Source organism: Motacilla alba, chromosome 1, assembly GCF_015832195.1.
Source record: "Motacilla alba alba isolate MOTALB_02 chromosome 1, Motacilla_alba_V1.0_pri, whole genome shotgun sequence".
In the NCBI taxonomy this organism is placed as follows: domain Eukaryota; kingdom Metazoa; phylum Chordata; class Aves; order Passeriformes; family Motacillidae; genus Motacilla; species Motacilla alba.
The window spans coordinates 33,326,896-33,352,920 of record NC_052016.1 but is presented as its reverse complement, the minus strand read 5'-3'; the positions used below and the strand labels follow the sequence as shown (position 1 = coordinate 33,352,920).

Genomic DNA, 26,025 nt, shown 5'->3' with positions numbered 1-26,025 from the left:
GCGCTGGGGTGGTTGTCCCTTCCAGCATGGCTGCATACAACACATGCACTATTGCTGAACAAGCTGCAGGTCCCTGGGAAAGTGAACTTCCTACACATCTCCACATCTCTTTTTTTTTTTTTTTTCTGTGACCTCCTTCACATCTCCTGGACAGTGTCCCTACAGTTGAAGCATGAAGAAGCTTGAGATCTTGGAGCACCTTTTTACGCCAGTGATACATGGACTGTGGGCTGGGACACGGGTGAGCACTATGTAGGTAAACTCTAATAAATAGTAGAAACTCAGTGATTTCATTCAGCCACTCTCCAAAAATAAGAGTGGATTGTGGGCCAGAAGGTCAGGCACCATGATTCTGGTCTGTGTGCTGCTTAGCAAAGTAGCAGGCTAAGTCTCAGTCAGCCCTATACCCTACATTTAAAACTGCTTGAGATGGAGTTTTCAGCCTCCATGGAGCAGTTTGTTACAGAGCTTTGCTGTTGTCACAGCTAGATAGCTAGTCAGAGATCTTGCTGCAAATTTTGTTGCTAATAAAGATGATTGGTGGGGAAAAGAGAACTATTTTTATCATGCAAATTAAAAGCATAGTACATTTTTCTTTTAGCATTTTTCTGTCTATTTTTCTTCTGTTTCTTTTCTGTCCCTTTGATGTATCTCCCTATCTCTATCTCATTTCCTACCTTCCTTCTTCCACGATTATCACTTTCTCCTTTCACGGAGAGCAGAAAGAAGCATCTGCTGTGCTTTTTGAACTCCCACTTAATCCTGCCTGATCTCCCATTATTAGAAGGCTCCTTTCCCTCTGGTACCTTTGTGCTTGGTGCAGATGAGTATGGCAGAGCCCTACGGAGGTTCCTGTGCTTTTGGGATGCTTCCCAGGTAGTGCCTCCAGCCCCATCTCCTTCCTCGCTCAATCTAAACAGCTCATGCTCAGATGCTAATGTTATCACTCATTTCTTCCAGCCTGGTGGATGGAAGATGGGTGGAAGTGACGCCTGGAGCTTTCAAATATGTTCATTAATTAGGCCTCCTGGGGTGTATTCCCGGCTGACCACTCTGTGTGCGTATGCGGAGCTGGCGGACAGGAGGAGAGGGCATGCCTGGCTCTGGAGCATACGCTGTGCATCCTGCCGGTTTGCAGGCTTGCTTTAACAGTTGGTCATTCCTTAAAGCCTCATCCTCCTGCAGAACCGCAGAGAGCCTGGGATGCCTTGGAGGGGCAAAGAGATGCAATCGAGTTTGACAGGATTTGCACCACAAATTAAGTGCTGAATGTTCACGTTTGACACTCCAGTTCCATGGAGCTTTTGGGTAGCCCTTCACAGAGAAATCTGTCAGAAACCCAAGCATCCAGAAAGCAGGGGGAAATCCACTCTGCCACCTCCTGTTTTTCACTTCTCAGAGGATGCAAAACACCAAATTGGTGCTGCATGGCCTTGTCAGCTCTAGTGTGCTGGAGAGGAAGGTACTGTCATGGCAGGGAGCTTGCACAGTGCCCTCCCTCCACTGCCACCCCACACCTCCATGCTTGGTGTTTCATTTTAGATGTAATGGGGATGTGGCGGCCGCACCACCATTCTTCTTGATTGATTAAAAGTAAAAGTATGAACCAAACTCATTTAATTATGTTGAGCCAGGAATGTTCTTGTCAAAAGACTAACAGAAGCTTGGTTTCGTATCACAGATTTCCCATAAAAGACTTCACCTTTTTGTGACTTGGGTACAGAAATACATATCAGTAGGTTGTCCTATACTGAGAGCTGGGCAGGCAGTTCTAAAAAGCTGTTCCTTTGATGGAAGTCATCCCTGAATGGGCAACAGCCTTGTGCCAGTCTCAGTACAGCACAACTTCCCACAATAGCATCCTGTGATCAGAGCTGAATTCCTTCCCTGTGGCCTGTATTTACTGTCAACATACAGAACATTCCTGTGGCAGCATCAAAAGACAGCTCCTTCTGAGCTTCTGTGCTTCTAGGATTTACCCAGTATCTTTCTCAAACTCTTGGCTCTTCCTGCTCAGAGACTACTCTTGTCCTGCTGTATTGGTCTTTAGCCATTCTATATCCTGCTTAAAGATAAGCAAATTATCTATGGAGGTATGGGGCTCTTGCAGAAGCCTCTGGTGGGTAGCCCTGCCATGTATCTCTGTGGGGTGTGTGTTTTAAGCCATGCTGATTTATCTCCATAATTAGCCATCAAGTATACACTGTTGCATTTATTCCTCTCTACCCTTCAACAAATGTTTTCCCTAGGGTCATATTCTAGCTTGCAACCTATCTCTTGGAGTATTTATTGTGTTCAACCTCCATCTAGGCCTCAGAGTACGCCTCTGCTCCTTGCACTGGTCTCTCTGCTTTTTCTCCCGCTTTCTCTCAATACCACACGCCCAAGCAGCACAAAGCACTCTTGAGGTGAGGGGACACTGCTCCAATTCACAGCCAGGCAAAGGCAGTCAGACGTACTGCTGGGACAGCTTGGATGGAGAGGAGGATGGAGAGGTCAGAGGCTGTCCCTACTCCCCTTCCCCTGCCAGAGGTTATCCTCAGTTCAGGGTGTCAGTGTGGCCGCCTGCATTCTTGTTCTTTAGCCTGATCCTCTCAGTGTGGCCTATAGTAGAAAAGAAATTGCTCTTACCCATTAACCAGGATCTTTTTGCCAGAACTGTGTGGGAGAGAGAGCTATTACACCAGCAGTTCCACTGGCAGGTCTGAGTGGGAGGCAGAGGGATGAGGACTGAGAGGGATACTTCTCTGCACCTCTGGGAGCAACCAGCCACAGGAACAGCCTTAGCAGGAGCGACTACCCCTCTTCTCCCAGCAGGTACAGACTGCAGAGCCCAGCATTCAAACCCACATGCACATTTTTCAGTGGCAGCTGGACTTTGACAAAGTAAGTTTTAGCTTTCTGACTTTAGGCTGATTTATCTTAGCTGGTTTTTATGGAGTCTGAGAAGCAGCCTGCAATCCTTGAAAGGCCTGTGCACCTGAGGTTGGAAACCCCTCCACCAGGCAAAATCATCTTCTTGTTTATGTGAGTGTGTGCAGCAGCTTCTCCCTCACACTGTCATTTTTGAACTGGAGAGAGCTGCGAGTGAGCACTCGCAGAAGGCAAGGAAGGCAGGTCGGATGAATACTGTTGAAGCAAATTCAGGCTTATTATTCAAACAGATGTTCATGAATATATTTTGCCATACTTGCAGAGTTTTAATTGTAATCTGACTTGATGGGCACATGAGTTTAAAATTAGAAGACTGTATTTATGGAAGGAGAGATGATATGGAAGATGAACTACCAAGCCAGAGAGTGAGAGTTCATGTCTGGGTCTGCACAAGCATAGGCACATCACCTGGGCTTATTGCTCCTTGCCTCCCCTGGGTCCAAGGGGTGCTCAGATTCTGCTGGGAGAACAAACACATCAGCATCCTGAGCAGGACTACTTGTGTGCAGAATTGTCTGTTCATTCATAATTGTTGTTTTCTTTACTTTACACTGTTGGCAAATATAGTGGAGATTTGCCACTTTTTTATCCTCCTGCCTATCACTTCCTTGTCCCCAAGTCAAGGGCTCTCCTCCTTTACTCTTCTCCATTCTCAGCTTCCATGGGAAGCTGTCAAAACCTTTCATGATGGCACTTCTGTGAAACCAGGTTCTCTGAACTTTTGGTGATACAATGACTTCACTGCCTAGCGAACAAGAGGAGAATCTGGGAAAGAAGCCAAAGCATGATTCTACTACCGTGATTATTATTATTTCCATTAGCAACTATGGCAGGAAAAGTTATGATAAACAAGGGACAGAAAAGTGCTATTTGTAGGTGTTTAAACCCTTCTGTGCATTTTTTAAAATTTGTTTCTTTTTCTCCCTGAACACAAGCACTGATTTTAAGCTAGGAATGATTTGCTTCATTTTCACCCAGAGCCTGGTGATATTGGGGGTGCCCGCATGTCAGGCAGCACAGCCTATTCATTCTCACACAGCACCTATCACATAGCAGGTAGCAGCCCTGACTGCAGATGAGATGTCTTCTGACAGCATCTGGAGGGTCAGAGAGGCATCAGCACCTCCCTGAAGGGGACAGTTCCCTCCAAGAGTTGTGCTGGCTGCCCGTGCAGCTTCCTCACCCAGGAGGTGAGTGGGCAGCGCTCACCTCAGCTGGCACCATGGTTCATCTGGCGCGGACCCAGCTGGCTGCAGGTGAAGGCAGCCTCCTGAGGATGGTCTCAGGTGGAGGATTTGGACAGAAATGAGCTTGAAAGTGCAGAAAAGAACGTAGGAGAGAGGTTGTTTTGTGATGGTAATTGCTAGCATAACTGTGCGGAGGCAGCTGTTAAAAACAGTGATGCTTAAAGAGAAAGTTTTACCCCTTATGGTAAATGACGTGGTAGCACAGACTCTAGAGATGGAAACCTCCTGCTCAGCCTCCTGCAGAGCTGTAAGGCAGCAGCTGGTAAGAGAGACATGGCTCCAAAAATACTTGTGGAAAATGCAACACCTCTGCACATGCTGCCTAGTCCCTTGGTTCCCCCTCCGGGCAAACAAAAAGGAGCACAAAAAAGTAAGTAAAATTGAGGGCTCAGCCTTTTCCAGCTCTTGGGAACCACAAGCAGGTTTGTCTCAGTTTTAAGAATACCTGGGGAGAGCAGTGAGTACCTGCTCTTGGCTTCAAGAGAAAAGAAAGAGTTTGGGGAGACTTTGTTACGCAGAGTAGCATTGATCTGGGATTTTAATAATGCAGCGGACTTGTAAGTGTTCCAAACTGTGAGATTTTTAAATGAATTTTTAATCCATGGTTTAACATTAAAGATTAACATGTGTTTCAAATTTCAGAAAGGGAATTCACCCCTGAAAGGCTAAGACTTTATTCCGTTGCTTCTTAGGGTTTTGTTCTATTTTACCTTTTTTTTTTTTCCTTTTTCTCCCTGCTAGTTGCATAAAATGTAAAAAAATAGATAAAAGAAAACCCAAACCAACAAGAACCCCCCAACAAATAGAAAACAAACAAACAAAAAAAACCCCAAAACCAAAGGAAACGGGAAACTCAACACACAGGCTGTGGTTGGGGAATTTTCAACTTGTTGTTAAACCAGTGTCCAATCGGGCTCTTTCATATTAATGCTGCTCTATGTGCTTTTAGACTTGGCAGGAGAAACAACATCTGTGTGAAAAACTGAGCCAGCTGTGCAGAAAAAAAATGTTAGTTCAGAGCAGTTGTATATTTTGCTGCTTGGGCATAAGCAACTTCTTGCATCTGTTACAGAGGGAAAATTTGCAAAATGTTTTCCTGAGACTTTTACTTTAAAAGACAAGGGAAGCTCATAGCAGTTTTATGTTTGCAAAAGTTAGCAGCTGTTGTAAAAGGGAATTCAGGACATCATGGGTAGGGAAGAAGAGAGGGCAAGCATAAAATCAGATGGCAGTGTGGGGCTTGGTCATCTGGGATTAACTCCGGATCTTGGCATCAGAAAATAAGGTGGTAAGGAGGGAGCTGCATTATCAGGTACAGTAACTGCAGCATCTGCATTCCCAAAGTCTCCTTCCTGCTTTGCAAGCATGTTATGATTGTACTCTGTGTTTTTTGAAAAGCTGCTCAAAGGGTTTGGAGAATTTTATAAGCATTTTATGGTTTCTTGAGGGTGCCTGCTTTGTGCTTCCCAGCCTGGAATGCTTTGGGCCTGGGCTGCTTGCAGAAAATGTTTGCTTATAGAATCATGTTGGCCTCCAATGGAGCTGAACATAGTGAACCTTCTCGGTTACTCTTTTTTCTCCTTGATAAGATATGTGTGTGTGTTAATTTGAAATCAATACTAATACATAGTACAGTGCTGGAGAGAGTGATTAATAGGCAGAGCAAGGCCCATGAATCAGGTTCTAAAGTCCTGTTCCTGTCTTGCCATTGACCTGCTGCATGGTGTTTCAGTGAGTTATATCCTCGCTCCATCTTGGTTTTCCTCACTGCGAAATGGAGACTCTGCACTTCTTCCTGTCATATTTTAGAGCTACCAGTGCAACTTTCTGCATTTGAGTTTTTCAACATGATGCTGTGTATACAACTAGAGTGCCGGAGGGCTGGCACTGGCTGGAGGGGAAAGTGCACAGCATCTGGGAAAAATCAGGCTCAGTGATCTTGGCCTGGATGCTTAGAGCTGCAGATGCTTCAGCTCTGGGTACACGATGAGCAGGGAGAGCCTTTCAGCTCTGGGATGTGTTTCTCTTTGCACCCTTTTGGCACACATGCCAAAAGAACACATAGCAGATGGACAGCAAATTTGTATTAATCTGGCTGTGTACATTTCATCTGTTGGTCCCGCTTCCAACATACAACGTGGAATGATCAGCCCAAATGACTGGAGTGTCGGGAACTGATTTATAGTCAGCAACACTTGCACCAGAGCTTTAGGTTTTGGTGCAGGCAGGTTGAAAAGATTGCACTTCCAGAGGGCAGGGAGCATGGAGTGACTCTCCTTCTGGTATAGGACTGCAAAGTGCTTAAATAGATGTGTTGCTGTGGCTTTTGTGTGGAGGTCTCTGTTCCTGACACTCTCTCCTTGAGCCACATGGGGACCAAACTTCACATGGAAACAGCTCCAGCACTCTGGGTGTTCCCATGAGAAGGTTCTGATGGAGTTGTTTGTAGCTAATGCAGGTAACAAACTGGACATTTATTGCAGGGAAGTCCTAATGTACCCCCTCTGCTTCATTTCACATCACAGTGAGAGATCAGGTCGTGTAATGGAAGGACCAAAAATCAGGGTAAATTTCCACTGGGAAAAGAGACTATTCACATGATGTTGAAAGGCCATAGCATATTAAGTATGCATGTGTGTATTCATTGCACTGGTACTGCATAAAATTATGCAAAGTCAGAATTTATGTAATATCTAAATACATGGCAAAAGTTTAAATGGATTGAAATAAAGTGTTCTTTCCTTGTTGAAGTGTGCCAATATTACCATAATTAAATGGGGAAGTCAAAGTCTTCACTCACTGAAAATGTCATCAAAGTTGATAGTCTTACAATCTATTTTGATTTTAATGAAAACTCTTCTTTTCCCAGTGGAAAATTGTCCTTTTACAACCTCTTTTAGACAGCTCAACTCATAATCTGAAACATTCAATTACTGACCTGACATTTGCCAGAGCAAAAGACAAATTTGGGTTTTCCTGTCTTTCAATTTAAATGAAAAGGAGCCTGCCTTTTTTTCCTGTTTGTTTCCTTTCTGTTTGCTTGTTTTTAATGATTTTAATAATTTTAAATCCAAAGTAGTTTGGGATTAATGAAGTTTAAGATATGGAGGTCTAATATCTTTGAATATGCCCACATAAACTAGTTTCAATACGACTGCTTTGAGAGACTTTGCTTTAATCAGTCTTGTTTGGAGAGAGGGAAGTTTCACGGTGATTTTCCACATTCTTAAGCCTTAAAAGCTCTCTCTCCTATGAACAAGCTACAGGAGTTTTTTTAAACCCCAATTTGGCAAGATACTTATACAATGTGCCTAATTTTTAAACCTATATTTTTAAATATATTTCCATTGACTTACCTGCCTTTAGTGGAATTTCTAGGACATATCAAATGCACCCAGGCATCAGTGTCTGGCTGAGCAGCCCTGGCTCCAGGTGGGCTCCTGCTGGCCATGCTGGTGGCAGCTTTGGTGGAGCAGGACTCAGGTCACGGAGCAGGACTCAGGTCACAGAGCAGGAAAACTTTTAAGGGAGCTCAAAGGTGGGGTAACAACAAACTTTGGCCAAGTATCCTTCCACTTGCAAAGCTTGTGCACTCCACAGGATGAGAGCATTTCATACATAAGACACAAAATGGGTGTGGAAAGCAGATGGCCAACTTGTTGGCATTGCATCAGCCAAAACTTACGGTTTGCTGGACCAGAATTTGATACTCACCCTGGTGACAGTCCCTCCTGACTTCAAGGAAAATGGGATCAGTCTATTAAGAAAAACTTTTCCTCTCAGAAATGGCTTGGGAGGTTGATTCCTTGGGAGTTGTTTTTATTTTAATATATTTAAATCTTTTAAATTATAGTATTCAAATATTTTAAAATATTTAATTTTATTTTGTTGTGTCTTAGGCACCCCTTTTTAAGGGGTGACCCCACCATAATCCCCCACAGGCCAACATAAGCAACCATGGGGTGATGATGGTGCTGGAATATTCTAGTAACAGGGTAAGACAGGTGAGGTGGCCCCAAAAAGAATTTGGGGGAGCTCCCCTGCATTTGGCTTGGAGAAGCAAAGCCATTTCTTGGAAGTTATTTCCAATCCCCAAGCCCCACTGCCCACATTCCCCTGAACTTCCTAAACCCCAATCCCATCTCTCATTCTACCACTGCAGCCCCACAGTCCTCTCCCTAAATCTCTCCTTCCCAAAGCTGTCCTCATCCCCTCTCTCCAACCTGAACTATGTCTGGCCCTGCATAACCCCACCCTTGCAGAGAACTTCCTTGAGGACTCCCAGATGATATCAGTGGTGTCTGCAGGGAGGGAGACAAGATGCAGCATCCAGCAAGTCCCTGGATCTTCACCCAGCCTGTGTTTAATAGGGCAAGCCCTGCACCTTTTTTGTTCATCACCCTCTGCTCTTCTTCCTTTTGGAGGAGGGTAGACATAGCTCTTGATGCTTTGAGTAAAAGCAGTTGGATGAACCATAGGTTGAGATGTTTGCACTGGAGTTTGATTTAAGGATGGTTGTCTGGCAGCTGCACTCCAAGCTGCTGCCTTTCCCCGCCACTCGAGTTATATATTCCAGCCTGCCCACCCATTCATCCTGCCTTCCCCTGTGCCAGCTCCCTTCACTGGACTTTAATCTTACTCCTTATGGGCTCTGTCCTTCCCACTCAATATACCATTGAATATATTTAAACCTTGAGTTGTTTTCCCTTATTAAGCAGTTTATCACTGTTGCAATCTTTTTTGTATTTTTTTTTAGCCAGGAGAGAAGGAAGAAATTTATTCTTTTGACCATAAATCATTTACAAAGCTGCTGGGCTGTTAATGTATTTTTTATGTCTCGGCAAACAGAAAATAGAAGTGAGTGTCTTAGTAAAGCTTTGCCGACCTGTTTTAATTTCAGCTTCCTAACCCTGACTCTCTGTTTCCCAGTCTTGGGAGCAGGTACATTTCTCTTGTAGATGCACCAGTGGATGCCTTCTCCCCAAGGAGACAACGTTGCTTTGTCAGCAGTGTCACGTGCTGTTGCCTGCACTTGGCACTGATCGGCAGCGTGACACATCTCTGCTGATTGGGCTGTGCTGGGAGAATACTGGCAAAGAAATGGGATCAGGGAGGGTGGGAACTCAAGCCTGTTTCTGCTTTTAGAGCCTGGCAAGAGCTCAAATTGGATGCCCACTCACTCTGGGGTAAGCATGTTACATGCAGCTCTCAATTCATCCCATGCAGCCTCAACCTGTACTTTTCATGTGTGGGCTCAGGTGTGGTTACAGATACCCACAGGGATGCTTGAGGATGCTTTCAGAGACAAGGACTGGCCATGCTTCCCAAATGTTAAGAGCTGGCTTCAGTGAGGTTTTGCAACTGCTTCAGGAAAATTAAGCCAATGTGTACCTTCACTGCTCTCAGCTCCATGCATTTTCCCTCTTTCAGGAAACACAGATACCAATCTTTGTGTAAAAGGTGAATTTTCATTTCTGGTGTGCTGTGACAAGCAGTAAGATAATTAAGAGGAGGGATGTGGTAGGTTTATGTTGGCATCCCAGCTAGATGAATGGGTAAGTCTGCAGCTCAGAGCTGTTGCTGCAGGCTTTTTGCAAACTCAAGCTGAGCTTCTTACCTTAAAAGTACTAATAGAAACGTTTGATAAGCTTTCATCCCGAAGTCACTTCAGCTAAAGCAACTGGCTCTGCTCATTTAAAATGTTCCCATTCCTAGACATCCATTACTGTAGGATGATGCCTCTGCTGTAGCAGTGAGCAGAACAGGACAGCATGTCTGCAATGCAGCTTTCCCCTCTCACACCAAAGGAAGTTAGAATGTCCCCACACCTTCCTCAGCAGGTTATGCTGCTTAATGCCTAGCTGTGAGGTAGAGGAACTGCTTCTTTTCAGCTTTTGCTGGCTTTGGGGCAATAACCTTGTGTTGAGCAACAAGGCAAACAGCAGAGGATTACAACACCTTAAGTTACTGCAGCAGGATTCGCCAGAGCTGATCTATCACAGGCATAGGGGGATGAAGGAAAAGGAACTGTGTTTTCCAGTCTTAGTTTTGTAAAAGACAAAGAATAGGGAAATAACTTTCTGTGCCCAGTTAAACTTTTAGTTTCCTCTTTGTCTATGCCTGCTATTTGGAAAATAGTGTTTCAGGCATCTCTGAAGGACCTGAGGAGAGGGAAATGACTGGCATCCTGTTGCAAGGATGCACCACTCTGTTTGTACCTTGTGTGTCCTGCCTTGTGTGGCCTTCAGCCTTCTTCTGTAGACAGATCGCCTGCTCCCAATTTGCCCACCTGAGTTCCAGGGTATGAGTCATTGATGACTCTAATTCTAAGCACAGCCAGGGATGGACAAAATTGACACCAAATGGTCCTACAGAGTGGACTGAATTAGCCTTATCCACCCCTCCCCTCTCAATTTAGGGGAGAAATGAGTGAGGTCTTGAGTTCCTGCTCCCCCCTGAGTCCCCTCTGGCCTTGCTCATCTGCTACAGCAAAAAAAAACCCAACCTCCAAAGTGCAGCTGCTCCTTAAGTCCTCTGCAAATGCTGTGAATTCAAGGACTGCCAGCTCAGATCACAGCAGTTTCTGTTTCCAGCCAGTGCCGCATGCATCGGAGGGAAGTGTTAAACTTCCCATAATGTACTTAATAGTGCAACACTATACCATGGAAAGGGAATTAACGCATGCCCTGTGCACAGCCATTGATTAGTTTCATCCTAGCTAATGTCATTGTAGACGCTATTTTTGTTCCTATCAATGTTCCTTTGTATTTTTATAATCTTGCTATAATACAATGCAGTTGTTTTTCTGCCTCTAACTTGCACACATATTGCATTCAAGGCAGCAGAGGTAGGTGCAAGGCATCCATCCCAGCTTGCTGGAGCTGCAAAGGTGGCAGCTCTCCTAGCAGCTTCAGCAAGGTTTGATAGAAGCACATAAGACAAGCCTGTACTGGGATCACAGCAGGAGTCCAGAACTGGGAAGGACCATTTGGGTCATCGGCTCCATGGAAGCTGCATCTCTAAACCAGATTTGGGTTCTTGCTCCCACTTAGCACATGCCAACAAGCTGCTCTAACACTATATTCTTCTCACTGTTCAAAAACTTCTTCTGCATTTCAAGTCTGTGACTAATTAAACAGAAGCATTAAGATCTATTGGAAAAGCACAGTTCAGGTGCTCGTGGAGCTTAACATCACGTGAACTCTGCTACCTGGAGAGCACAGCCCCTCTCGATTTCCCTAGTAAGTTTGAGTACTCAGCAGTTCAGCAAATCAAACTCTGAGGTCTAAACCTGAGCACATGAGGATCTCACACTAATGAGGACCCTCTGAAGATACCTGAAGCTGTCTGGCTTGCTCAGCAGGATCCAGGGAGTCTGTGCCAGAAATGGGGAAGGAATCAAATTCCTCAGTATGTCATAAGAGCCCCTTTCCTACCCCTGCAAGTCCAAATCCAGCTCCTCTGACAAGGACATGGAAGGGAACTGACACCATTCTGGAAGTATGTGCAGCTGAAAGCTTTTCTGCCTTTTTTTTGGTCATAGAGTCCATTCTTTATCCTGTCTATGGCTGTAGACTGGGGAAGTCAGCACAGGGAAATATGCTTTATGTCATCCCAATCAGTCAGTTGCTTGAAATCTTCCTCCCAACTGGCCTGCAGAGAAAGACTTATTTCCAAAAGAAAAGATGGCAGGGGTGGTAGTGACTGCTGCTCACTGGTCAGCAGCTGAGGCCAGAGTGGAGTGGGTCAGCAGGAATTTTCCCCTGTAAGTTTTCTGTCTAGTTCATATGAGATTATAAATGGCAAGGAAGAAGGGTCAGTGTGATCAGCACAGTTTCAGAGGTACTGAACAGCTAGTCCAGTCCTTGGCAAGAAACACTGCAGGGCTCAACTTCAAGACCCAAGACACCCGGATTAGTGTCTGCTAGCCTGAATATCCTACAGGTTGGGCAGCAATCCTGAGATTACTCTTACAAGAGTAAAATGGATCTTTTCACTTGGGAGGCTCTATGCTGGGGGGATTACTTGATACCACCAGCTATGTCTGATGGTTTCTCCAGGGATAAAGGTGCCTATTGATCTGCATTTAACAGGAATGCTAACACTACAAATACCTCAGAGGAAAAGTAAGCATGTAAGTATAGTTTTAACACCTGTTTTACAGAGACCTTGCTCTAAACCATGCTAGATGGGATGGTTTTCCTGCTGTTTGTTCCAGTCTGTCCTGCAGAGCCAGCAAAGATAGGAAAGAAAATGCTGGAAATTATTTTGCCCTATACACTATTTCATTGTCTCCCACAGGTTACTATCCCACTGCTAGACCTGTCAGCCACTTGTATAACATGTGCCCTCAAACTGGGGAACAGAAGCAATGCCCCTGTGAATGTCTAGAGCAAACTTTGCTGTCTTGCTGTGAGCTGGCAGAGGGGCTATTGTTTGCTGGAGTCCTTCCTTCCTCATTTCATTACTCCCACTATTACTGTTCCAAGGAGGTATCTACCAAGCATCCTTCCCAGGAAAACTTGTGCTAGGGCACCTTGGACCCAGGATGTCGTCTACTATGACAGTGTGAATCTGTCCCAAATACCTGCTCTGCAGAATGACTTTGGAGCCTGGAAGTTTTTCCATGGTAGAATTTCCTTAGCGAACTGGAAATAGTCTAGCTGGACATGAATTCAGATCTGTGCTCCATTACAGTGCTTGGTGATGTTGGTTCCCCAAGCAGGGTGGAGTCTACCGCAAGCTGCCTCCAGACACTAGGCTAGGTAAATTCTGCGTTTGGTTAGATAGACTCTGAACTAGCAAGTGTACCACGTCCAGAATGAAGCAGGATACACAGTCCCTGGTGAGAATGGGCAAGACCAGTATTCAAGCATCTTGTTGAGCAACCAGTTTGGATGCTGTCATATCATGCTGGATAACTTCAATATTTTCTGTGTTTGCAACTGCAAGCCAGGGTCCTTCAGGGGCTTTTGAGTGTTTGCTGCAGAGGCAGGTCCTATGGCAGGTGTGCTGCCTGCTTCTGTTCCGTCTCCTCCTGCTGTGAGTCACTCCTTCCTGGGTTGTAGGTTTTGCTGCTGCTCAGTGTGGTGGGTTGGCAGTGTACCTAAGCTCATTCAGGGTCGAAGACATTTCTCTTCTTTAGCACAGGGGGTAGCTTTGGTCCCAGACTCAGACATGTGAGGCAGGCAAAAAGCACAGAAACTTGTCTTTTCCTTTCATCTCAGGAAAAAGACTGCTCTGCAGTTTCTCCCTCCATTGCCTGCGGTTGCCAGATGGAACACTGTGCTTCTACCCTATTCTGAAAACTTCTGTGTGACCTCATCTTTGCCTCTCTAACAAAGGACCCAAAATGTCATACTGCCAAAGGTATCTTCCCCAGCATGTGGCAACAGGATTGCTAATTGCGCTGGGACAGGCAGGAGCCATTCCAGCCACCCCTGGGTTTCGGATGCAAGCTGAATCAGCTTGAAGCTTTATTCTCATTTTCCCCACAGCAACACACATTCCTGTACATTTTCCCCTTGAGGTCTGGAGATGCAGAATGCACACAGCTGAGGGTTTCTTTCATCCCTTTCATACCTTCTTCCCTCCTTCCTCTCCTGGCCATTTGCTTCCCTGCCTTGCCAGCATTGCAGAGTGAAACTGTATTCTGGTCTCTGCCTTTGGGTATCAGGAGTTTGCTGCTAGCAAGTGCCAAAAGCTGCTGGTTCTGCTGGTGATCTCTGGAAGAAAGGTGTGGCAGTGAGTGGGAGCTGGGAATGTTTTTCTACCAACTTAGAATAAGTCAAAGTGCTTAGATTTGCCCATGTCTTTCAGCTGCACTGTATCTGGTATATTCTGAAGGCTCTGTGAAATTTGCAACCCCTCTAGGGCAGCTAGAAAATGTGGCAGCATCTGACTCCTCCTTACACCCACCAGGGAGGGCAATGCATGCTGTGGGACTGTGTCCTGTGTGCTTGTGTCATGATGTATAAATTACCTACATGGACTCCTTCATGCTTACCAGGGAGGGAGCTGAGGTGCTACTTGGAAAAGCAGCAGCAGCAGCAGCAAGCCATCAAAAATGAAATCAGTTCTGTTGCCAGAATAATTACTTGATCCTAAAAATGTGAAGAAATTCTGAAAGAGCCTCTGCAGCCAAAACATTCTTCTGCTGACTGGTTTGCTGATAGGGGACAGAAAAATGGAGCATCCCTTCTAATTAGTGATGGGAGCTTGCTGCCTCAGGATCAAAGGAGAACGCTGTTTGCTGAATCAAGCTAAGATCAAAGTGTCCTATGTACAGGAAAGGCCCATTCCTCTTTCTGCTGACGGTGGTGTACCCTGCTCATCCTCTGGGCATGCTGCTTACAGGGCTGCTTAATTACTAAGTAAGGAGGAGACTGCAGTCACAAGAGAGGGTGTAATGGCCATTGTAATCCAATTCTGAGAGATGATTTGGTGGTGATCGATTCTTTGTCTTTCTGAAGTCATTAAACTTCTGAATGCTTAGAAAATACTTGGATTGTGTAACTTTGCAGAAGGAGACTTCTTACAACATCCTTTGCTTGATTTTTCTGACCTCTTATGTGTAATTTCACTTAGTAGGCTGTATGTGTGTGCATAAATCTATATTTGCATTTATATCTACTCAAGGGAATTGAAGTCCTCATTCCTTAGGCTGCATTGAAAAATCCTTATCCCAATAGATATGCTAAATTTGAAGTCTCTTTTCCCTGCTCTCCTTCTGCCTCCCTCCTCTTGCATTAATACAAACCCACATTTTTGCAATGCCCAATTTTGAAATGTTTAAACACGAATCATTTGGTTGAGTTTTCCTAGTAGGTGTCACCCTGGGCATACAGGTTTTTAAGTGTATGTGACTTTGTGTACATCCATCTGTGTTTTGGGCCATGACTATTAAACTGTCTGGAAGAATGACCATGTGGAAGAATGCAGTCACAAAGATACTTGCATAGATGGCCAGGTGCATGTGTAAATGTTACATTTTCTGGTACTATTGAGATGGTGCATCTTCTGAAGAGAGTTTGGTCTTTGCTGTTTAGGATGTCTCACTGGGAAGGAAGTCATGTTATAGTACTGCCCGCCCAGTGCTGTGCTAAGACACCACCCTACCTCCCTGTTCATGCAGCTGGAAGAGGACTTTGCCTACGTTTCCTCTTGCCTTGTTCAGTCTTCCTTGTCATAAGTGGCTGTGTGTGTTTTCCCCAGCTGTAGCCCCGCAGGTGCCACTCAGCTTAACAAAATAAGTCTTTAAGTGAATTGGAGCCGCCTTGTATACCAAAAGAGCCAAAAAAGGGCCAAAGAGCAGTTGGCATGCCCTGGGCTGCCTGAAGTAAAGGCAAGCTTTAGGAGCTGGCTTGCCTGGTGGTTTAACAAGGCAGAGATAGGACAGTGTGGTGTGTGTGTGTGGGGGTGCTCATCTTGCAGGCCAGGTTCAAAGCAGCTCCCCTTGACAAGAGAAATGAACAGAGACCTCAGCTTCTCCTTAGTGCTTCCCTGCTCCATGGCATTCAAGTTAAAACGGATGCTGTGTTGCCTTGAAAGGAAAAGGAGATAATGTGGGCTGTAGGGTGTTGCAGCATGAGAGTCAGGTACTGGCAGGGAAAAGTGAATATGTGTTTTCTTTCATTTTTAAAATTGCTCATGAGTACATTGCGAAGTTCTCAAATGTAGCAAAAAGTATTTTTACGGTGAATAAATTATGCATGTTCTATTTTAGTGTTTTTATTATTCTGCAGGATGTTTACAATCAACTAATAATAAATATTAGGAGTAGGAAGAGGGTGATTAGACATGAAAACCTCATCATCTTGATGACTGAGTGATTGGTGTAACTAATTCTGCAAAGCAAACTGCAAAGTCTAACTTTTCCAGTAAATTGGAACACTCACACTTAAGTATCACTTTTTCTGAATGACAAGGATTTGAATGTGTGGGTTTTTTATGGAAGGGAAAGTGGAAGGGATAAGGAATGAGGCTGAAAAACACACAGTGCTGTTCCAAATTGGATGAGTAGTTTCTTTTCCTCTCTTGGAGAGGATCTCATTAAATCTACACTGAACATAACAGAGGAACTTCCCGCACCATGTTGGAGAGAGAGGTCAATCCAGTAGATGTTCAAATCATTGTGACTCCCTGCTCACTGCTTAGCACATGGATAATGCTAGACTGGATGAGCAGTCATGAAAGATAGCCTTCAAATTTCAGCCTGCAAAAATGACAATTCCTTGTTGGAATCACATTCAGCAAGAGAGATCTCCAAAGTTGACATGGATCACTTCTGGGCTTTGGGCTACTGCCACTGCCTGGCCAGCCATAAGAAAATGAGAATTCCAAATCCATTCCCAGTCTGTTGCCCACAGACACAGCTGGAAGGCAGATGCCTTGTGATAGAGGTGATGCTTATTACTGGCTCTTCAAGTTATTTACTTCTGCTTGCTACTGACAGACTTGCATAGGAGATGGATGGATTAAGCTTCCACCAGCTGTTTCTCATCCAGCCACCTAATTCTCTGAGATATTAGCAATGGAGATTAACTGTTTCCCTAGGAGTTTCCAAAATGTTCCATCTTTTTAAGTATGACCCAAGACAATGAGGAAAGTCAGACTCAGGGTGCAGGGTGCTTTTTTTCCCACAAAGTAAGAAACTTTTGAACTTCACTTGAAGAAGTTAAAGTGAAATTTTGTCTGACTGTGTTCTGAAGCATTTCTGAGCCTACCTGAACTATTTGGGGCTTTAATGGTCAGCAATGTGGGGGAAGGAATGGAAGTTTGGAGGAGGTGGCTGAGTATTTGCCAAGTCCTGGAGTACTCTGGAGCAGTCAGTTCAAACACCAGAACACATGGAAGGCTGTGCAGGTGCTAGAATCTTTGGATTTGTAGCATCTGAAGCTCAGCACTTCCAGGCTCTGGTGCTGCATTTCTACATTAGGCAGTCTGGGAAGGATCTCAGCAGACAAGCATGTGGGGATGCTCACCTTTTCCTCAGACATCAGCCTGTCCGATATCTTGGTAGTTCAGATAGAAAACTCTACTCATGAAGCATTTCACCTTCAGCAAAGCACCATCTCTTGGCAAAAAAATATAAACTTTGCAGGCAGCCCTTCCTGGATTCAGCAAGAGAAGAGGGTGGTCTGCAGACAGCACCTGTATGTTAGCAGTATTCTGCTGTTGCCTTGGAGCTTGAAAACTCCTTTCTTTCTTCTCCAGCACCCTCCCACATGCTTTGAACAAGAAAATGGTGAGCTGTCATACAGAGGCATAGCTTTTTGTAGTCAACATTTTGATTTTGTGGAGAAAAAATGGTTTAAAGCATGGTGCAACTTAAAGTGGTGGTGGAGACCACTTGGTCACTTCCATTTGACAAGATTTTGGTGGTAGGAGCAGAGGTATTTCCCTGTGTGACTTGCGGTCTTAAAATGGCAGCCTTGAGCTGCTGTACTGGGAAGCTGGGGCTTATCAGGCTTTCGTCTTTGTCCAGTCTATGGGATGCAAAGAAGTGAATGGTAGAAATTCTGGAAAATAAATGAGATTTGATGAGATCTTCCAGTAGCAATAGTAATTTTTCATCACCTAAATAGAAGTTACTGGACTGGAAAATATTTCAACGTTTAACCCTTTAAATTAAAAATATTGTTAAAATACTTCTGGTCTTGCTGTGCTTTATGAGACATAGAAGTGGGAGGAGAACTGTGTTTCTTGGTTAATATTGCAGTTTCTTTTTCTCATTCCCTGATATTAGGTATCATTAAGATTGATGGGTTTGAAAACATATCTCTTTCTCTTAAACACAGCTTCGTTGTTCTTATAGTCCTTTACCTGTTGCCAAAAAAAATCACTGCTGTTCTCAGAGGCTCTGAAACTAGAATGCCCGCACTTAAAAGGACCACATATCTACATTTGTCTGTAAAAAAAGTCTGCATGAGAGCAGAGTGATCTGTGAGGAAGGAATATAATTCCTTTTAGACTGATGTAGTAGGGTACAGTTGTGTAGGAATGGGATACTGTGTTGTGACCTGCAAGTGTATGGGGGGCCATCTGCAGTGCTTTGAACTGTGCGTCCGTCTCCTGAAATGCTTGAATTGTGTGTCCTTCTCTTTCCAGGTCTGGTGTGTCCTCTGGAGGTGTCAGTCAGTTCAGGGAGTATCCAGGTTGCCCGAGGCCAGACAGCAGTGTTGCCCTGCACCTTCACCACTAACGCTGCTCTCACTAACCTTAATGTCATCTGGATGGTCATTCCTCTTTCCAACGCCAACCAGCCTCAACAGGTAGGTCTTTTCTTACGGGAGTAGGTATTTCCTTGGGGCTTTCCTGTTCCCCACCATGTTCTGGGTGTAGGCCCTCTACAATGCTGAGTCTACAGTGGTCCCAGAACTTCACTGCCTCTTCACTGCTGGCCATGTCTTCTTGGTATCACATGAATCTGTTTTCTTCAATGTTTTATTAACAGATGCACATTGTGTCCTTGGCTGGATGTGCAGCTGGGGCAAGCGTATGTGATACTGTTTTGCTGCCCTGGGCCTCTGGTGGTTTGTGTGTTCAAAAGAGCACAGGAGATGTAATCCAGGTTTTGGAGCACTGGATGTGGAATTTGGAGGGCCTGGGAGTAGCTGCAGCTTTAAACTTGTGAAATCTATGTAAAATGTCCTCTAGCACATAACTTCTCATAGACTCATTGTCCCTTTTACTTCCCTCCTTATTTTTTCACTGCCTGCAGCTTTTGCAAGTCCATTCTTATGAATATTAGCAAATGAGAGTATATAATAGTGGGCACAAGAATCATAACCTGAGATATGCTGGCCTGTTTTTTGCCCACATACTCTGACAAAAGAAGAATGCCATTTCTCTGAAATACATCTTGGGTCACATTGCCCTGATCACATTTTGTATTCAGTGTGAGAACCTGCACTGAAGAATACTTGCTCCTCAGGGACTTGGTCTGAGCACAGTCTGACTGGTGGAGGCTGTGCAGGTTCAAAGGTTGCATTGCCTGTCATCCAGCTCATGCCAAAGATCTTCAGTAAGCAGTGTCAAATCATGGCAGGATCTTACTGATGGAGACTCAAAATGAGACTGTCCACTGGGCAGATGCTTTTCATCAAAGTATTCACTGACCTGCAGAGAGCCTCTGCTTTGATCCTGTACATTGATCCTGTCCAGACGGGTAATGACTATCATATGAAGGAGGCTGGTATAGCCAATCCAGCTACGCCAGAAGATTTTGGTATCTTTCTGGTCTGTTACCTTTATGAACATTTTTATTGAAGTAAAATGGGCTACAGAGTGTGTTCCCGTTTTGGAAAAACACCTGTGCTAGGATGTATATTGAGGTTTGCTTATTCAGAGACCTTTTAGTAACTGGTCCTTTTGGCTTTGGAAGCCCCCTCGTTTTGCTTGCTGTTCTTCCTCCTTGCTCAGCTCCTGCGGAGTGTTGTTTGAGCCTTCCTTTCTTTTCCAGGTTATTCTCTACCAAGGGGGTCAGATCTTTGGTGGTGCACCCCAGTTCTATGGGCGAGTGGGGTTTGCTGTGACAATGCCAACCACCAGTGCCTCCATCTTCATCAACAACACTCAGCTATCGGATACTGGCACCTACCAGTGTTTGGTCAACAATCTTCCTGACCGAGGCGTCAGGAATATTGGAGTCATTGGACTTACTGTCTTGGGTGTGTTTATTGGTTATTATGGGGGATGGGGGGGGGTGGGCAGGGACAAGGGGACCTCTGTGCATGACAGTGCATCATAAGCAACACAGTACTGTGTGCTTTTGAGCCCACAGACATCCCATGGTAAGGAATGAGCTGCCTTGTGGATATTGTGGGAGTTTGTAGGGCACATAGATTTCATATGCAGGCAGTGTGTTATGAAATTTTAAAATATAGTGGAGAGAAAGTTTTTGTGGTGGTATTGTGATATGGAGTTGTAAAGTAGCAGGAAAAAAGTACAAGGGCATCCTGAAGGGCTGAATGGAGCATAAGGGGTTTGGTGCATAGCAACAGAAGGAGACTTTATATCTTTGCTTCCTTTCCATGAAAGCTATTAGTTCTGGATGCTCCCATTGATGATAAATACTCCAAAGTGCATGCCATTATAGGTATATGAAAGCAAAACCCAATCACAGTAAATTTTGTCTGCAGTTCTGTTAACTTTCACCATCCTTTCTGTCTCAAAGACAGAAATATTCATCTTTTTTTCAAGGGAGGGATCTAAGAGAAGTGGGTCCTATGAAAGTCAGCAGTAGCCTATAACCCTGATGGGCTGGTGGGTCAGGAATCTTTGTGTGATTGAGTTCTTGTTTGCTGCCTCATTCTTGTCCCCTTGACAGCTCATGCCACTGTCCTTGCTTTCCCCAGCAGCACATGTCCAGAGTGAGCCTGCATTCCACTGTTTGGTTACATTTCCTGATTTGCTATCACCTTCCCCTCTTCTCTCGCAGTTCCTCCTTCTGCCCCGCTTTGCAGAATCCAGGGGTCCCTGGACGTGGGCAGCGATATCACACTGACCTGCAGCTCGGAAGAAGGCATCCCCCGGCCAACATACCTCTGGGAGAAACTGGACAATGTCCCCAAGTTGCCCCCAACTGCCACACAAGGTGCTCATTCTGTTGCTTATCCTCTTATTTCCCAGGGGGCAGCCCGGGCTGTCCCTTGTCTGAGCTGCCAGAGGTGGCATGTCTCATTGAGCATCTGCCATCATTTGCATGGTCCCTTTATTGGAACGAAGATTCCTAAAGCCCACGGTGGACGGGGTACCCTCCAGAGGCCACTTAAATTTTTGTGGGTTTTTTTGGTCCAGAAACATGTTCCCCATTGAAAAAACAAGGACTGGGTTGAATGAAAGAGTGAGAGAATGATTTCTAGATGTTGGCATGTGGCTGAAAATTTCAGCTGCCAATTCACCTGCATTTTAAACCAAATTAAAGACTTATGGAATGGAAGAGGGGAAAGAAGAGGCAGAACCATCCCAGGAAAATACGACCAGCTTCTCACAGTTCTCCATCAGGAACTGATGCCACAGTTCTCCAATAAATTACTGCCAGAGGTGCTTTTCAGATGTATGGAGAAGCAGGGCTCTGATCAAACTGGTGTTTCCCAGCCTCAAGTCCCACCCTTAGGTTTTCTTAGCCTAGGTGTCCTGATCAAATATTGATAGCTGTACTTTTGCCCTTTATCTTGCTGTATTTTAAGAATATGCCACATTTCAGTTTCAAATAATTCAGGAATGAGGAATATTGGCAGAGCAGGAGATGGGGAGCCCAGGGATGGGAGAGTAGAGGTTCTGCAGAGCAAGACTGAATTCAACAAGTAGATCTAGGTATAGGTAATTTTGCATCTCTTTCTTCCCTGTTCTCACACAACACTGAGAGTCCCAAGCTTTCATCTGCAGAAATTCCTCTATGAGAAGAGAAAGAAACATCTAGTGTAAGCTCCTTACGTCCTAATCTTGTCTCTGTGTGTGTATGTGCACACACAATGCTTCCATCTAAAGGTTATTTCCTAATTTATTTCTCTCTTAATAGTCTCACACCAAAATTCTCTATTTGCTGGCTTTGCCTTTTCATGGTTTTCCTCAAGCTGGGGGAGGGATTTAAATCCTTCTTTTCTCTCTGACTAGACCAAGTCCAGGGCACTGTCACTCTCCGAAATATCAGCACTGTGTCCTCAGGTCTTTACCAATGTGTGGCTTCAAATGCCATTGGAACCAGCACTTGCCTTCTGGACCTGCAAGTCATCGCACGTAAGTATTTTGCCAGGGGAGGCTTGGCCACCTGTTTCTGTCTTGTGACAGTAAGGTGTGTAACCATGTTTGCTGTGAGCCACCACATGCCTCTCTATCAGAAGACAATCATGGCCTGGAATGGGAACATTGCCTCTCTCCCCTCCCAAGCCACGGCAGTTTCATGTGCTTACAGATGGCCACAGCCCATTCCTGATTTCTTCTCCATGCTCTGTTCAATCACCTCCACAGCTCACCCACGGAGTATCGGCCTGATTGCAGGAGCAGTGGCCACAGGTGCTGTTGTGCTCGTTGTTTGCATTGTGTTGGTGGCTGTAGCACTGTTCTACTGGAAAAATAAACACAAAGAAGAAGAAGAGGAGGAAATTCCCAACGAGATAAGGTAAGGGTCAAGAAAAGCTGGTGATGGGGGACCTCCATGCAAAAGCTGTGGCTGACAGGAGTGAAACTGGAAACCTCATTTTTGTTAGTCCTGGTTGTGTTCCCCCAGGTCAGGGGAAGATGTCTGTATATATTCAGAAAATGGAGGGAGAAAATGAAGAATGGTAACAATACATTTTGTTTTCAGTGTTGCCTTTAATGCCTTTAATCCCTCTGTCAGCAAGAGGGATGGGACGTCATGTTAGCTCTGTAGGAGAGTGATGTGGTGGGAATTCTGACCCATAATGCCAGACAGCAATAGCTGAAAAGCTCTGGAGCTGTGATATTCTCTGGTCACAGAGGTTACAGTCACAGCTATCACTGGCACTGCCTGACTTTCTTTGTAGACACATGAGCATGGGTCATTTGCCTCAGTGGCAAATTTGGCACTTGGTAGATCCTGCAGAGAGGGATGAGCGAGCAGGCCAAGGAGCAATGCTGATTCACATTGGTGTTGTCCTTCTCCTTGAATCAATGGTGTTGACCTCAGCATGGTAGTTAGGGGTGGGGGTGTTGGACAAGTGGGCCACTGTCCTCCACATGCCCTCACACCTTCTCCTTCCCAGGGAGGATGACCTGCCACCCAAATGCTCCTCTGCCGCAAAGACGTTCCATGCTGATGCATCCTCATCAGAGAACGACACCCTCACCTCCTCCAACACCTACAACAGCCGCTACTGGAACGACCCCAAAGCCAACCACGCCACAGACTCCTTCACCCGCTTCAGCAACAGCAACGATGCTCACCAGCCCCCCTTCTCCCGCTCAGGGAGCACGAGTGCCCGCCCCATCTATGCCAATGGTGGCCACCCATCCCCGGCTCCCCCTAAGACACTGGTGGTGACGGCCAGCACGGCGCCGTCACCTCAGGAGGTGATCCGGAGCAATGGCTCAGTCAGCAGGAAGCCACGGCTGCCGCACACCCGTTCCTATGCAGTCAGCCAGGCCACGCTGGAGCGTATCGGGGCTGTCCCCGTCATGGTGCCCGCCCAGAGCCGGGCTGGCTCCCTGGTGTAGGACCGTGTTGGTGGCTGAGAGCTGAGCAAGGGGCCTCTCGTCCCCAATGGGGTGAAGAGACCCTACTCCTTTCTGAAAGGCAGCGAGGCAGTGGGGGGGTCACACACTTACCTCTCCACCTGCCCTCCCCTCTCAAGGCTGCTGCCAGCTGGTGGGACAGCCCTGGCCAAGCCGCTTTCCCCCCAGCTGCTGGAGCTCCTTGTGCCAATGGACGCCACAGACGTGCCAAGGCCAGAGGAGCAGGAAGGCCGGGACATGCTCCCGGGCTGCTGGGCCCCAACTGGCACATGCACTCGGGCCTGACCCTGGGGGAACTTTTGCTTTTATTTCCTGTTGGTTTTGTTGGGGACTGATTCCATCCATTTGGGTCTTTCAGGGAGGTTGGGGAGATATATATATATATATTATTTTTTTCCATTGTTGTTGCTGTTTTGTTTCCAAGAGGATGATGACCTGTGTTGGGGCAGGGAAGGCTGCGCAGCCCCAGCTTCCCATGGCCCTGGCTCCGCTGTTGGATTAGGGAGTACTGTGCACTGGGGCTGGGTGTGGGGAGGCATGGGACAGGCTGGAGGGGAGAGATGAAGGCACAGCCACCAGCCCAGGCAAGGGGATGGTTGGTTGAGGGTGTGGACCAGGAAGCATTTGTCTTTATTTTTGCAGTTCTTCCCCCCACCTCAGCACACACAGACACACACACACACAGACACAAGCAGATCCTCAGACTGGGTGTTTCTCCTGCACTAGGCTGGAGTGCCACCAGAGCCCTATTTATAGCTGTGGAGTTTGCAGCTGTCTGAGCATCTTTCCCTGAGACATTTGGTGCAGGGCAAGGCTGCACCACTGCTGCTGCTGCTGTTGCTGCTGTTGCTGCTACTCTAGGGCTTGGATCTGTTTTTTTTCCTTTTCTTGGGGTGTTGCTGGGGTTATTCAGGAGGCAGAGAGGATCAGGGTGGTGTCGTGGAGCACCAGGCAGGTTCATGAGGCATCTGTTGCCCCTGGGCTGCTCTGGTTTAGGGCAAGTGATTTCAAACCCCCCAACATTGATGTTTGCATGGTGGGTTTTATTCATCAGGCTATGCAGGGCTGGGCAGCATGGCAGGGCTTGGAGCCTTCACAGAGAGACATCAGAGTTTTCATTCCTGCTCTCCCACATGCACAGACATGTTAGCAGGATTTGTTTCCTGCATTAGAATGCAGAGGCTTAATGAAAGCCTACACACTATCTCTCTGCCTCCACCACTTCCCTCAACATCCTGGGACTGGGTACTGGTGGCATCTGCCAGTGGCCCTGCCATCTCCTTGCAGCGGGGCAGGTGGTTGTGGCTGTCACCTCTACTTTTTTCTATTGCAACTAAATAGCCTTAATCAAAGCCAAGAGTTGAAACCTCTGAAGGAACCTGATGCCATTTGGAGGGCTGTACTGAGGGCTGGGATTTCCTCTCCTAGAGAGCACTGGTTCAAAGAGGCCATGTTTTGGCCCTCCTGCATAACACCAAGCCTTGCACAGGCAAAGGCAGCGATCACCTCAAAAAGCAGCAGAGCCCTCCCAGGTCTGCTCTTGGAAAAGCAATGTGGGGAGTCACAGGTGACTTCCATAGTTCTCACATTGGAAAAAGGGTCTGTTTAAGCCAACAGACTCTTCCTCATCCCCACTTTCCTTGTCCCGGCACGGCTTTACTTTCCCTAGCAGTGCACAAACCTTGGGCAGGGCCTTCTACCTGAGCAGTACAAATGCAAGCACAGACTCTGAGGAAGAGGAGGGAGAGGTGAGGGCTGGGTTCCCACGCGGACATACTGGCTTTTTGGGAGACTGGGAGCTCCCAAGCAGCACTAGGTTTGAAGCTTGGCTGAGATTTTGTGCCTTCTTTTCTTAAAATAAAAAAAAAGCAAAAATGAAAGAAAAAGGAGATAAAAATTACAAAATCCCTTCTTCCCCCTCTACCGCACTGCATCCAGAATGTGTGCAAACTCCCCTGGTGGTGCAGGCAGGAGGTTACTCTGTGTGTGCACACATTTCACTGGTGCAGTCCTGTTTCCTGCCTGTCTGCTCACTTTGCTGCTGGGTGGTAGGATTGATGGGGGAAGAAAAGTGGCTTTAGAAACCCTAATGTGGGAAGAAAAAAAAACCCAAAACAATCAAAGAAGAGCCAAGACACATTCTCTCTGCTTTTGTAACAACCCCCGTGTGACATTTACAGGAACACTGCCCTCAGCAGGCGCCCTCCTCTACTGGGAAAGCTCTTCTGGTTCCTACCCTCCATAAGACTGTTTGCTCCTCTTTCTTTGTTCTTTCTAATTGTATAAAATTCAATAAAATTTTATTCATATAAAAAAAGGATTTCTGCCTGCCTGCTGCTGCTTTTTTCTTCCTCCTACCTAATTCTGCAACTACAATGACTTTGGCCATTAATACTTATCCTTGATGTGACTGGCAGTAGGCAGTGACCACGCAACCGAGAGCTGAATGTTATAAGGCCAGCCTATTTGGTACTGAGCTCTGGTACTAGAGCCTTGTTTTTCTCATTCATAATAGTCTGACACATTGCCCTTGAATGTACAATTTCCCAGGCTTGCAAGGTCGCTACTTCTCTAGACAAAGGTGAGTTTTATTTTCTGTCTTTTGGCAGGGGAGACCCTATGCTGCTTTGAGTGATGTGGGAAAATG

General features: G+C 45.9%; 1 protein-coding gene across 2 annotated transcripts in view; it reads left to right on the top strand.

Annotated features, from left to right (window-relative positions):
* Nucleotides 1–25,698, top strand: part of IGSF11 (immunoglobulin superfamily member 11) — a 104,264-nt gene extending 78,566 nt beyond the window's left edge. For both annotated transcript variants that reach the window (XM_038135458.1, XM_038135467.1), the window contains exons 2-7: nucleotides 18,291–18,454; nucleotides 19,645–19,852; nucleotides 20,623–20,778; nucleotides 21,801–21,923; nucleotides 22,155–22,305; nucleotides 22,910–25,698. In XM_038135458.1, coding sequence (XP_037991386.1) covers nucleotides 18,291–18,454; nucleotides 19,645–19,852; nucleotides 20,623–20,778; nucleotides 21,801–21,923; nucleotides 22,155–22,305; nucleotides 22,910–23,360 — 1,253 coding nt within the window. In that variant the 3' untranslated portion in view covers nucleotides 23,361–25,698. The remainder of the gene's footprint in view (nucleotides 1–18,290; nucleotides 18,455–19,644; nucleotides 19,853–20,622; nucleotides 20,779–21,800; nucleotides 21,924–22,154; nucleotides 22,306–22,909) is intronic.
* Nucleotides 25,699–26,025: the final 327 nt, after the last annotated feature.